This window comes from Acipenser ruthenus, chromosome 23 (genome assembly GCF_902713425.1).
Source record: "Acipenser ruthenus chromosome 23, fAciRut3.2 maternal haplotype, whole genome shotgun sequence".
NCBI lineage: Eukaryota > Metazoa > Chordata > Actinopteri > Acipenseriformes > Acipenseridae > Acipenser > Acipenser ruthenus.
In genome coordinates, this window is record NC_081211.1 from 14373383 (window position 1) to 14388549 (window position 15167).

At 43.1% G+C, this 15167-nt stretch overlaps 1 protein-coding gene across 6 annotated transcripts in view; it reads left to right on the forward strand.

The window, feature by feature from the left end:
- Positions 1-14849, forward strand: part of LOC117412957 (CXXC-type zinc finger protein 5-like) — a 35691-nt gene extending 20842 nt beyond the window's left edge. For 5 of the 6 annotated variants that reach the window (XM_058996658.1, XM_034021616.3, XM_058996655.1 and 2 more), the window contains one exon: positions 13089-14849. In XM_058996658.1, the coding sequence (XP_058852641.1) occupies positions 13089-13133 (45 nt within the window). In that variant the 3' untranslated portion in view covers positions 13134-14849. The remainder of the gene's footprint in view (positions 1-13088) is intronic. The other variant, XM_058996659.1, reaches the window with a different exon arrangement.
- Positions 14850-15167: the final 318 nt, after the last annotated feature.

The following is a 15167-nucleotide window of genomic DNA, read 5'->3' on the forward strand; positions in this document are numbered from 1 at the left end:
CGTTACACATCCCTGTGTGCTACAACTGTTTAAATATAGCATTACACATCCCTGTGTGCTACAACTGTTTAAATATAGCGTTACACATCCCCGCATGCAGCTACAACTGTTTAAATATAGCGTTACACATCCCTGTGTGCTACAACTGTTTAAATATAGCGTTACACATCCCCGCGTGCAGCTACAACTGTTTAAATATAGCGTTACACATCCCCGCGTGCAGCTACAACTGTTTAAATATAGCGTTACACATCCCTGTGTGCTACAACTGTTTAAATATAGCGTTACACATCCCTGTGTGCTACAACTGTTTAAATATAGCGTTACACATCCCTGTGTGCTACAACTGTTTAAATATAGCGTTACACATCCCTGTGTGCTACAACTGTTTAAATATAGCGTTACACATCCCCGCATGCAGCTACAACTGTTTAAATATAGCGTTACACATCCCCGCGTGCAGCTACAACTGTTTAAATATAGCGTTACACATCCCTTTGTGCTGCTACAACTGTTTAAATATAGTGTTACACCCCCCCGCCTGCTGCTACAAATGTTACAACTGGGAAACAGGTACGTGATGGTTTTGTGTGGTTAGGGTCAGGGTTAGGGAAACAGGTACGTGATGGTTTTGTGTGGTTAGGGTCAAGGTTAGGGAAACAGGTACGTGATGGTTTTGTGTGGTTAGGGTCAAGGTTAGGGAAACAGGTACGTGATGGTTTTGTGTGGTTAGGGTCAGGGTTAGGGAAACAGGTACGTGATGGTTTTGTGTGGTTAGGGTCAGGGTTAGAGAAACAGGTACGTGATGGTTTTGTGTGGGTTACACAACTACAGTCAATGAGCAGTGTTGGGGAAGTTACTTTTAAAAAGTAATCTGTTACAGATACACATTACTTGAACAAAATTGTACCTAGTGACAGTAATGTATTACTATGAAAAACAAAAATTCTACAAGGGGAATGGCGCCTTCACTCAGCATGACTCAGCTTCAGTCTTGCTAACTTAGAAACAGTTTTAGTGCAAGTGGTGTCAGGGTTGGGAAGTAGCTCATTCCTGAGATGAACAGGGCCTTGAAGAGCTTCACTGTCAATACATTGCATTATTTCCTACTAGTATCTACTGTGAGTTCATTTGATCCAAGTAAATAAGTTACAAAGTAGATTTGTTTGAATATACAAGTTTGTGTCTGAGAGTATTGTATATCAGTAAACAGGATTGAAGAGCATGCCATTGTTTCGTTTCTCCTGTTCTATGATGTTTCAGTCATTCTGGGTTCTGTTGCTCGAGTTACCATGTTTCGCTGACCTTGGCTCTGAACTTCCTTTTAGCTTGTCTTGAGAATCCTACATGCTGAGACTGACCACAATCTGCATTCCATGCCAATCATGTGAGAACTCCACAAGCCCCACCCCTCTACATTCAGAAAGACAAAGAGCAGGTGTCTTTTGCAGAGTTGAACGGTCACATTGTCACATGATTTGTATGGGCGAGGAAGGTTTTTCAGTCCCAGCACTTCTACAGACCAGTTCAAAACCAGGTAAAGGCTGAAAAAACAAGAACCACTCAGATAGATTGCAAACACCATGCAATAGTAAAAGAAATCAAAGCAATTCAAATGATATGTGGACCTAGTTACTCTATAAGTGAATGAGAAAACCCAGGGTCTGTTTAATAAAACTGCACCAGGAAACACCAGTGACCAGAGGCATGATCACTATATGACATTATTAACTCAGAGAGCCACCCACACTCCCTCTCCAGGGCTACTCAATTCCTATATTCTGCATGATCATCTGCTGCCATTGGCCCCTACTGCCTGCAGTTAGAGACCCACACAGTCTCAGATTCTCCACAGACTGAAAGAATTTACCGTTTTTTTTCTATCTTTATTTTTCAATTCAAGCAGAGCATGGGAGAAATTGACTTTAATGCTTAAAAAAAAAGACTTTTTATGCCATTGAGAAACATCTCATTTGGAGAAATCCCCTTATCATATTCTACATGCAACAAAACCATGGTTACCAACATTCTAATTGAAATAACGTTTGGTCACAGCGAAGCTATACCTTGTAGATATAGATCCTACACAAATTTTAAAAAATGTCTCAAATAAACCGTAGAAAACGTAGCATATAAAGTGTATTACAAAGACTTTTACAGAATACATGTACAAGTAAAAACAATATGCACAGACAGAACAAAACATTAGAGAGTTGAACAGAACTAACTTGCACTTATTCCGAGCTCCGCCCATCTCCTTAAGCACAGCCGGACTCACTGGAGGCAACGCAGACTGGCCCGCTTAGTCCTGCCGCAAAGACTTCTGCCGTCGATCAGGGTATTGTGCACAATACCCATTAATTGTTTTCGTCTTGCGCCCCATTTTCAAATCAAACTAGTCTGTCACCGTATATACCTATAATAGCAAAAGCTTACCTACACCTTAACCCACTAATTTCAAAGTAGGCGCTTTGAATGACAGGCGCTATAGCTGGTAAATGAAAGTGCACAGTCAGTCTGACGATTGACAGTCATTTAAACGAATGAGAGCATTCTAACGCTGCTTCAGCCAACGAGATCTGTCAGGACAGGAGGAAATGACTGACGGTGAAACTACACTAGCCTTTTAAGGGACCACTGATTTGACTGACAGCGACCCCTAGCCAGACAGCAAGTATAAAAACTACACAGACGAGGTGATTTCTTAAATTATTATTTTTGCTAAGTTATAGTTTTTTTTTAGTTCCCACAAAAATACTAAAATCATAGTATGGAAATGCCGGTACAAAGGAGGAAGTGCAGGGTTATTAATGGTGATACTGTTTGGGAATTACGTTCCTTGCTGACATATACACAGCATTTTCATATTTAATTTACAAGGAATTCTCACTTATTTAGTAATGGTTCCTGGGTTTGTATTTTGCACAATACCATTACATGCTAATAAATACACTGTGTGTAACAAGGATATTAAACATGGTAAAACTGCAAAAATACTGTGGCAAACTTTTACAGGGGACTGAAGGAGACCATGCTTTGAGCAAGTGTCTTCATATTTGGTACACAGCTGTATTCAATGATTCTCAGTCACCTTTGAGTATCGGGCCACTAAACAACCCTGATATACACACCACTTCTCATGTCCCAGTTGTTTTGTTTGAAATGAAAATGCTAGTTTTCTATAGTTTGTGTATTTCCAAAGAGCAGGTGAGTGGAAAGGAATTAGCTAGATCCCTTTGAAGGAAGGCACACTGAGATACCTACACGTGGTGTTCTTGTGACCCTGGGATGGCTGAGGGGCGGGGGCAGGGTTGTAGATCCCTTTGAAGGAGGGCACACTGAGATGCCCACACGTGGTGTTCTTGTGACCCTGGGATGGCTGAGGGGCGGGGGCAGGGTTGTAGATCCCTTTGAAGGAGGGCACACTGAGATGCCCACACGTGTTGTTCTTGTGACCCTGGGATGGCTGAGGGGCGGGGGCAGGGTTGTAGATCCCTTTGAAGGAGGGCACACTGAGATGCCCACACGTGGTGTTCTTGTGACCCTGGGATGGCTGAGGGGCGGGGGCAGGGTTGTAGATCCCTTTGAAGGAGGGCACACTGAGATGCCCACACGTGGTGTTCTTGTGACCCTGGGATGGCTGAGGGGCGGGGGCAGGGTTGTTGTCATGCTCCAAGTCTCTTACACTCCCTGCTGCATTCTGTCAGATGGCAGAGTCTGTCCCTGTTTCAAACCTCTGAAGACATACACCTCAGAAAGGATATTTTCTTTGTCCTTGTTGCTAGTAATTTATGAGTTACAATAGTTTTATCAGTTAGAGTTAAAAAATGAAAATGCAAACAGTGTTATAACTTAGTGATGCATTATACAATGTTCATCATGTAGGCGTCTTCATTAATTCTTCTTCATTTAAATGTGATTGATCGACAAGTGCCCACTGAGCCAATGAGAAAGCTTTAGTATATTGTGTATCCAATGAGAAAGCTTTAGTATATTGTGTATCCAATCATAAATCTTTAATATATTGTGTATCCAATGAGAAAGCTTTAATATATTGTGTATCCAATGAGAAAGCTTTAGTATATTGTGTATCCAATGAGAAAGCTTTAATATATTGTGTATCCAATGAGAAAGCTTTAGTATATTGTGTATCCAATGAGAAAGCTTTAATATATTGTGTATTCAATGAGAAAGCTTTAATATATTGTGTATCCAATGAGAAAGCTTTAATATATTGTGTATCCAATGAGAAAGCTTTAATATATTGTGTATCCAATGAGAAAGCTTTAATATATTGTGTATCCAATGAGAAAGCTTTAATATATTGTGTATCCAATGAGAAAGCTTTAGTATATTGTGTATCCAATGAGAAAGCTTTAATATATTGTGTATTCAATGAGAAAGCTTTAATATATTGTGTGTGCAATCAGAGCTGGAAAGAGAAGGTTCTTGCAGTGGGTACATGAAGTTATTCACAGTAAAAACTAAAACCAGTTTTTTGTTAAATGTTAAAATGTTTGACAATAATTTGGCCTATTTTAAGAGACTTACTTTAAATGTGAATTCAGCAGCGTTGTTAAGGACCTTGATATGGTTGGTGAGCTGGAAAGCAGAGCTGCTGCAGCTCAGAGGGATGAAAGAGTGTTCGTCACACGACCCGACCTGCCAGCCCTCCAGCTGAGACTGCTGTGTTTGAGAGGGGGAGGAACAAGACCGAATTAGAAGCAGCTAGAAATGTACCTCCGGTCCACAAATCATTAACCAGATAACTTGCCTTTGAAACATTCCTTTCTGCCTGGAGGCACAACTACAGCCTGTTAGCACTGGAACTGTCTCTGTGTGTTCTCACACTACAGCCTGTTAGCACTGGAACTGTCTCTGTGTGCTCTCACACTACAGCCTGTTAGCACTGGAACTGTCTCTGTGTGCTCTCACACTACAGCCTGTTAGCACTGGAACTGTCTCTGTGTGCTCTCACACTACAGCCTGTTAGCACTGGAACTGTCTCTGTGTGCTCTCACACTACAGCCTGTTAGCACTGGAACTGTCTCTGTGTGCTCTCACACTACAGCCTGTTAGCACTGGAACTGTCTCTGTGTGCTCTCACACTACAGCCTGTTAGCACTGGAACTGTCTCGGTGTGCTCTCACACTACAGCCTGTTAGCACTGGAACTGTCTCTGTGTGTTCTCACACTACAGCCTGTTAGCACTGGAACTGTCTCTGTGTGCTCTCACACTACAGCCTGTTAGCACTGGAACTGTCTCTGTGTGTTCTCACACTACAGCCTGTTAGCACTGGAACTGCCTCGGTGTGTTCTCACACTACAGCCTGTTAGCACTGGAACTGTCTCGGTGTGCTCTCACACTACAGCCTGTTAGCACTGGAACTGTCTCTGTGTGTTCTCACACTACAGCCTGTTAGCACTGGAACTGTCTCTGTGTGCTCTCACACTACAGCCTGTTAGCACTGGAACTGTCTCTGTGTGCTCTCACACTACAGCCTGTTAGCACTGGAACTGTCTCGGTGTGCTCTCACACTACAGCCTGTTAGCACTGGAACTGTCTGTGTGCTCTCACACTACAGCCTGTTAGCACTGGAACTGTCTCTGTGTGCTCTCACACTACAGCCTGTTAGCACTGGAACTGTCTCTGTGTGCTCTCACACTACAGCCTGTTAGCACTGGAACTGTCTGTGTGCTCTCACACTACAGCCTGTTAGCACTGGAACTGTCTCTGTGTGCTCTCACACTACAGCCTGTTAGCACTGGAACTGTCTCGGTGTGCTCTCACACTACAGCCTGTTAGCACTGGAACTGTCTCTGTGTGCTCTCACACTACAGCCTGTTAGCACTGGAACTGTCTCTGTGTGTTCTCACACTACAGCCTGTTAGCACTGGAACTGTCTCTGTGTGCTCTCACACTACAGCCTGTTAGCACTGGAACTGTCTCTGTGTGCTCTCACACTACAGCCTGTTAGCACTGGAACTGTCTCGGTGTGCTCTCACACTACAGCCTGTTAGCACTGGAACTGTCTCTGTGTGTTCTCACACTACAGCCTGTTAGCACTGGAACTGTCTCGGTGTGCTCTCACACTACAGCCTGTTAGCACTGGAACTGTCTCTGTGTGCTCTCACACTACAGCCTGTTAGCACTGGAACTGTCTCTGTGTGCTCTCACACTACAGCCTGTTAGCACTGGAACTGTCTCTGTGTGCTCTCACACTACAGCCTGTTAGCACTGGAACTGTCTCTGTGTGCTCTCACACTACAGCCTGTTAGCACTGGAACTGTCTCGGTGTGCTCTCACACTACAGCCTGTTAGCACTGGAACTGTCTCTGTGTGTTCTCACACTACAGCCTGTTAGCACTGGAACTGTCTCTGTGTGCTCTCACACTACAGCCTGTTAGCACTGGAACTGTCTCTGTGTGTTCTCACACTACAGCCTGTTAGCACTGGAACTGCCTCGGTGTGTTCTCACACTACAGCCTGTTAGCACTGGAACTGTCTCGGTGTGCTCTCACACTACAGCCTGTTAGCACTGGAACTGTCTCTGTGTGTTCTCACACTACAGCCTGTTAGCACTGGAACTGTCTCTGTGTGCTCTCACACTACAGCCTGTTAGCACTGGAACTGTCTGTGTGCTCTCACACTACAGCCTGTTAGCACTGGAACTGTCTCTGTGTGCTCTCACACTACAGCCTGTTAGCACTGGAACTGTCTCGGTGTGCTCTCACACTACAGCCTGTTAGCACTGGAACTGTCTCTGTGTGCTCTCACACTACAGCCTGTTAGCACTGGAACTGTCTCGGTGTGCTCTCACACTACAGCCTGTTAGCACTGGAACTGTCTCTGTGTGTTCTCACACTACAGCCTGTTAGCACTGGAACTGTCTCTGTGTGTTCTCACACTACAGCCTGTTAGCACTGCATTGTAGAGTTTTAACATTACTTCCCTTGATTTAAATTCAACACTTTTCACAATATGTCCGAGCATCTTGTTGGCCTTTTTTTATAGCTTCCCCACATTGTCTAGATGAAGACATTTCTGAGTCAACATAAACTCCTAGGTCTTTTTCATAGATTCCTTTTTCAATTTCAGTATCTCGCATATGATATTTATAATGCACATTTTTATTGCCTGCGTGCAGTACCTTACACTTTTCTCTATTAAATGTAATTTGCCATGTGTCTGCCCAGTTCTGAATGCTGTCTAGATCATTTTGAATGACCTTTGCTGCTGTAACAGTGTTTGCCACTCCTCCTATTTTTGTGTCGTCTGCAAATTTAACAAGTTTGCTTACTATACCAGAATCTAAATCATTAATGTAGATTAGGAATAGCAGAGGACCTAATACTGATCCCTGTGGTACACCACTGGTTACCTCGCTCCATTTTGAGGTTTCTCCTCTAATCAGTATTTTCTGTTTTCTACATGTTAACCACTCCCTAATCCATGTGCATGCATTTCCTTGAATCCCTACTGCCTTCAGTTTGAGAATGAATCTTTTATGCGGGACTTTGTCAAAAGCTTTCTGGAAATCTAAATAAACCATGTTGTATGCTTTGCAATTATCCATTGTCGATGTTGCATCCACAAAAAATTCAAGCAGGTTAGATAGACACAATCTCCCTTTCCTAAAACCATGTTGACTGTCTCCCAGGATATTGTTACCATATAGGTAATTTTCCATTTTGGATCTTATTATAGTTTCCATAAGTTTACATATAATAGAGGTCAGGCTTATTGGTCTGTAGTTACCTGATTCGGTTTTGTCTCCCTTTTTGTGGAACGGTATTACATTTGCAATTTTCCAGTCTTTCGGTACAACCCCTGTGTCAAGAGACTGTTGCATGATCTTGGTTAGCGGTTTGTAAATAACTTCTTTCATTTCTTTGAGTACTATTGGGAGGATCTCATCTGGCCCATTTGTTTATTTTAAGAGCTCTTAGTCCCTTTTAGTCCCTTTAACACTTATGCCTCTGTTATGCTAAAGTTATTTAAAACTTTGCAACCAGTGATATGACCCTTGAAAATAAAGCATTCCTAAATGCAAACTTTTGTTTGTTATAACATATGTTTCCATCATAAGTGCACCCCTTTAAGGTTTTTTGTCCTGTTAGCTTTAATAGACCGTCATCACAGCTCCCCATACACTTGTGCTGCAGAACTGGGTATGAACTTTTTCAGCACTAACTTCCTCTGCATTAACACAGCCCTACTGTAACTATTTCAGTGTGATACACAGAATGCTTCCAGGACTGCACTAGCAGTCTGCCTTTTGAGTGGCGTTACATTTCCCAGACTTCTTTACCGGTCTTCAGTGTTGAAAGTTTGGCAAATCTGGCCCTGAACTTCACCTTCAACCTAATATGGCTTCTGGATCATAGAGGCCATGGATACTGAGTACAGATTTGGTGCGCAGCAGTATTCTATGATTCTATTGGTCAGGTTCGAATATCGTTATTGTACAAAATAAATGAACCAAGGCTTGTACTTGTTTTTATGCCTTTGAATAGTGTGTACACTGTTAAAGCAGGATGCACCTGGTAAGGGAACCCCCTTCCTCAGGCATGGAGCACAGGGTGGATTACAATCCAGTGGAACACCTGATGGTTTACTGTTGTTCCCATGGTTACAATACTTCTGTGACATCACCCTTTGATCGTTTGATTGACTCTTCTAAGTAAATGTGGCTGTGTGGGTTTGAAGAGAAGGCCAGTGCGGGGCAGATATATTGTTGCTAAACAAAGCCACAGTTTGTGCTACGAAACCAGTCAGAACAGTTGAACAATGAAAAGCGTGTTGTTACTCACAATCACTTCAGCAGTCAGTTAATTATAGTATTACACATTTCAAACGCAACACTTAGAAAAGGGCTTGCGATTTAATTTCAGCATTTCATATGCCTTTTTCATTTCTTTCGTTAAACCATTGTTCAAACAAGCATACAGCCCACTTACATTTTGACGAGTACTTCTCTAAAATAAGGTAGCTGGCAATGATATTTATGTCTTCGTCTGTTAGGTTTGGCAAAACGATCAATAACTTTACTCTCCGTTCCTGGTTCACATCCCTTTGTTTATTTTTCTAATGCCACTTGTATGTTCTACATCTTAAACATAGTCCTCACTACTATCTTCACTTACAACAGACACTTTTGTCTCTTAGTGGGATTTCAAACTTTAAGGAACTCATGACAACATTCCCATAATATGTGAGACAAACATTTTAACTGTTTGAACTGAGTGTAACAAAAGAGCAAAAACAAATCCATTGACCAAATTAACTATCCATTGAATCTCATTATCGAACAAGTATCAAATAGGAAGAAAATAATCCACAGTTTCTCATGCCAATGGCAGTCTAAACAGTGAACTGTTTCTCCCGATTCAACACTTCTCGTTGTTTATCCCTAATACTATGCTGTAACAGGGTGACGTGTTACATGTGTGGGTAGTCACTGGAAAATACTGACAGACACAGAGCATTGGTGTTGATGCGCCGCTCAGGCGTGCAGATTTAATTTTAGCACCAAACTGACACTAGGGTACCAGCGATGGTAGACCTAGTGTCACATTTAACAAAGCTATAAAAACAAAGAAACAAAAGCTAAAAATAAAAGTTTGCCACACAAAATGACGAGCGCTAGTCCCACTAAAAGGAACGTCCCGCTCCAGGAACCTACTACTCTACGGTAACCCTGTATATACTGTTTTGGGATCCACCTCCCCTAAACTGACCTACTTCTGTTGTGTTATTTCTGAAGTCCTGGCCTCCCAGTGACTCCGGGCCATTCTGACGGTCCTGGCTGGGCAATTGCCTTCACCGGCCCCATCTTGCAGTTAAAGGGCTCCGTAGTAGTCTTTCCCGCAGAGCGGACGCTTCCCTCCTGGATGTAAACAAACTCACAGCTCTCGTCTGTACAGCAATGGCCTTGCAGCAGCCCCGAGCTGTAGCGCAGCCGCTTTTTGAGCTCTGCGCAGCATCCCCAGGCACGCCCCCCAGCCAATCCAGACCTCCCGATCACTTTAGCTCAGGACGAGCCTGCCACTCAACTGGTTGCTTAGCAACGCGTCTCCAACTGCGCGTTGCAGCTGATTTTCTACAGGCACACAGTTGCGCAGGAACCAGCGACCCGGTTCCCTGTTACATATCTTCCCCCTCAGAACGGCACCACCGGTCCGTTCGATAACTCCGACTGGTTCCTCTTCCGTTTTGGGGGGGGGGGGGTCAGTGGGTGGATTGCTGTCGTCCCCGGCGCCATCTCTAAAGGGACCGAGACACGGCGACAGGAGACCCGACTTGCGTGGACAGGGCGACCGGAGCGCAGGCTGGTGACCGGGCGGCTGCAGCTGCCAGCAGAGGTGAGAGCCTTGGCGACAGTGTAGCGATGTCTGGTTCACCAGGGGGAGCGAAACAGGAGTCTGGGCGAACAACCGTGCCTGCTGATGCTGCGACCTGGGACCCAGGCCCAGCGATGGGAGGTCCAGACACCAAGGTCGGGTGTCTGGGAGCACAGGTTAAGGGCTCTTACCCACAGGCGCCGGACTGTTGCCCAGGGGTGGTGGTTGGGGCTGTGGTGGAGGCAGTCTCCTCCTCACTGGCGATTAGGGCAGTAGCTCCTCCTTTAGCCCTCCGGATGGCAGTTACTCCTTTATGGAACGGCAGCTGCTCCTCTCTCGGACGTCAGCTCCTTCACTTGACCGCAACTCCTCCATCAGCTCTCCGGACGGCAGCCACTCCTTTGGCTGAGGAAGGCAGTCCTTGCCTCTCCACACGCCTCGTCCACGTCTCCGACTCCAGTTGCTCCCTCCGCACCGCCTCCGGTGACTGCTGATCGTCAGCTGGTTCTGCCTGTGCATCCTGGTAGGCAACTGCTCTGTGCCTATCCTGCCTTGACTCAGCAGGACCAGTGACGCCCACTTCTGACACCATATGTAACAGGGTGACGTGTTACATGTGTGGGTAGTCACTGGAAAATACTGACAGACACAGAGCATTGGTGTTGATGCGCCGCTCAGGCGTGCAGATTTAATTTTAGCACCAAACTGACACTAGGGTACCAGCGATGGTAGACCTAGTGTCACATTTAACAAAGCAATAAAAACAAAGAAACAAAAGCTAAAAATAAAAGTTTGCCACACAAAATGACGAGCGCTAGTCCCACTAAAAGGAACGTCCCGCTCCAGGAACCTACTACTCTACGGTAACCCTGTATATACTGTTTTGGGATCCACCTCCCCTAAACTGACCTACTTCTGTTGTGTTATTTCTGAAGTCCTGGCCTCCCAGCGACTCCGGGCCATTCTGACGGTCCTGGCTGGGCAATTGCCTTCACCGGCCCCGTCTTGCAGTTAAAGGGCTCCGTAGTAGTCTTTCCCGCAGAGCGGACGCTTCCCTCCTGGATGTAAACAAACTCACAGCTCTCGTCTGTACAGCAATGGCCTTGCAGCAGCCCCGAGCTGTAGCGCAGCCGCTTTTTGAGCTCTGCGCAGCATCCCCAGGCACGCCCCCCAGCCAATCCAGACCTCCCGATCACTTTAGCTCAGGACGAGCCTGCCACTCAACTGGTTGCTTAGCAACGCGTCTCCAACTGCGCGTTGCAGCTGATTTTCTACAGGCACACACTTGCGCAGGAACCAGCGACCCGGTTCCCTGTTACATATGCATTTACCATGCTATGCTTCTTTGTGTTTTACCGTACTGCTTCGGACTTCACAATGCTTACCTGTTCTTTCACTGTGCTTTATTACATTGTGCAATGCTTTTACAATGGTAAACTTTTATAAGGGACCATGCATGCTTTTCATTGAAGGTGTAAAGCTAAGGCTTTATTCTCTCTCATTAGCAGTATTAGCACCCAGCTGTGCTCTATTTGGTTTCAAGACTGTATTTAACCCTTTGCAAATATGAGGGCTCACATTATGATATGATAAGTATTGTGATAAAGCTATAGGTCACAATACAATGTGTCTCATGATATGGAGGTCTCTAAGTATACAGGTCACAATACATTCTATTGCACACCATAACAAACAATGTGTATCACAATATGCAGGTCACAATACAATGTGTATCACGATATGCAGATCACAATACAATGTGTATCGCGATATGCAGATCACAATACAATGTGTATCACGATATGCAGATCACAATACAATGTGTATCACGATATGCAGATCACAATACAATGTGTATCACGATATGCAGATCACAATACAATGTGTATCACGATATGCAGATCACAATACAATGTGTATCACGATATGCAGATCACAATACAATGTGTATCACGATATGCAGATCACAATACAATGTGTATCACGATATGCAGATCACAATACAATGTGTATCGCGATATGCAGATCACAATACAATGTGTATCGCGATATGCAGGTCACAATACAATGTGTATCGTGATATGCAGATCACAATACAATGTGTATCACGATATGCAGATCACAATACAATGTGTATCACAATATGCAGATCACAATACAATGTGTATCAAACTGTGTGAAGATGTGTCTCCTTCCCTCTGTCCTAAGTCTATCTTCACCTCATTTCGAACTGTCCTCTGGTCCTGGTTTCTTTTTTATTTTTTTATTGTTTATAAATGCTTTCGAAACAATAATGATTGTTTAAATTGTAATACATATCAGGTAAGATCAACTGGAATGATCTAGTTAGCTGTACATACTGTAAAGGGCTCAGTACAGTGATGCTGTTTCACAGACTCTAAAGGGCTCAGTACAGTGTGATGCTGTTTCACAAACTCTAAAGGGCTCAGTACAGTGTGATGCTGTTTCACGTACTCTAAAGGGCTCAGTATAGTGTGATTCTGTCTCTCAGACTCTAAAGGGCTCAGTACAGTGATGCTGTTTCACAGACTCTAAAGGGCTCAGTACAGTGTGATGCTGTTTCTCAGACTCTAAAGGGCTCAGTACAGTGTAATGCTGTTTCTCAGACTCTGAAGGGCTCAGTACAGTGTGATGCTGTTTCTCAGACTCTGAAGGGCTCAGCACAGTGTGATGCTGTTTCCTCTGCCAGGCTGAACCCTCTCCCTCCTCTCTCTCTGTTCCAGAAGGTGATGCTGCCGACAGGAGCAGCGTTCCGCTGGTTCCAGTAGAAGGATCAATCCCAAAGCTTTGTCATCAAGTGCATTGCCACCGCTTGCTTGTATTGTCTCAAGCAAAGGATATTTGGCTGAAAAACTAATGGATGCACCTACTTTTCCTGAACCAAAAATAAACAAAAGCCTATGGCAACTTTCATTCCTTTTTTATATGTTCTGTTTGGTACCTTTTGTCCTTTTTCAGCAGTTTTAAGTGTTTCTGACATTGATAAATACATTGCCAAACTGAGAAATACCAGACTGAGTATGGACAATCAAATCATTTCTGTGTTTGGTGTTAATGTTGTTTATGTGTGAAAATAAAACTGTACTTGTTTAGAGAATGTACATTTACAGCTATATTTTAAAACTAGTGGCTAATGACAAGCACTATTGTAATTTAGCACCATTGTTACTACTTACCACATGTTCTGTATTTCTGAGTTGTCCTTTTTTGTCATAAATCTCTAGTTTTTAAATGGCTAAAATGTTTGTAATTAAAAGAAAAACGAAAAAGATGTAGTATCCATTGTTCTGATATAAAAAAGAAATGTTAGTTTCACTTCTTTACTCTTGTGTTCACACAGCCAGAGGTATCTGTTTTGAAGGCGTTGCTGGAAACTTTTATTACTCAATGTTTTTTTATTTTATTTTGTGAAATTGACAAGTCCTTTTTTAAAGTGTATTGCATCACCAAGAAGAATGTTCAGTTGTATCTGTAGACAGAACTTTTATAAATATTGACAGATGCATTAAAAACCAGACCCGGCTCTGCTATACCCACAGCAGCTGGGACCCCAGTCCTCTCGTTCATACAGTAATCTACATCTTTAAACAGCCATGCCCACACTCAGCTCTGCTATACCCACAGCAGCTGGGACCCCAGTCCTCTCGTTCATACAGTAATCTACATCTTTAAACAGTCATGCCTACACTCAGCTCTGCTATACCCACAGCAGCTGGGACCCCAGTCCTCTCGTTCATACAGTAATCTACATCTTTAAACAGTCATGCCTACACTCAGCTCTGCTATACCCACAGCAGCTGGGACCCCAGTCCTCTCGTTCATACAGTAATCTACATCTTTAAACAGTCCTCTCGTTCATACAGTAATCTACATCTTTAAACAGTCCTCTCGTTCATACAGTAATCTACATCTTTAAACAGTCCTCTCGTTCATACAGTAATCTACATCTTTAAACAGTCCTCTCGTTCATACAGTAATCTACATCTTTAAACAGTCATGTTTGTAATATTTTAGCAGTTTGGACTGTTTTGTGAATTAAATGAATGCATGTATTTGTTCAAGATTTACAGTTTAAATTGTACGTCTCCTTTTGCATGCTGTATTTTTAAAATACTGTGCATCATTTTGATAAAAACAACGCAGTATGAAAACAGTCATGAAAACGTTGGGTTTTTTTTTAATTTTTTTTATTTGTTTTTTGCTTTGAGGATCTGGTTTCGACTTTACTTTGGTGATTTAAGGTGGTACAGTAAATACACTATTAACATGTAATACTGAAAATATTCCTTTGGGTGCTTACTATAATTTTATATTTTAATAATATAAGAAATGTGAAAATAGATAGGATGTTTTAAAAACCATAATGTGAGTGAGTGATTGCAATTTCATATCTATAAAATAAAATTTGTTGCAAAAAGTTGCAGTTAACTGTACATTGTGATTACCCTGTATCATGTTTAAAGTGACTTTAAAACTGTGCTAAAGACTTTTGAGTCCAAGTATATATATGATTTGAGTGTTGAATAGATGAACCTGACAAAATCGTGTTACACAACCCCCTGCAGTCTTTACAAGAAACACCTTGCTTTATGTTTGCTGGATCCTGTGTTGTCCATAACACAGCAATTGCTTTATTATTTTTGTTAGCACATCACAGATAAATCAACTTTCTTTCAACGTTTACTGGGGAACGTTTGCCAGGAGAAAGAGAATTTGTCTTCTACACATGGCAGTGTATCCAGATCACGCTCCCTCCTGCAACAACGCTGGTGCTCTGACTGAAATGAAGGGCAGATTGTGGG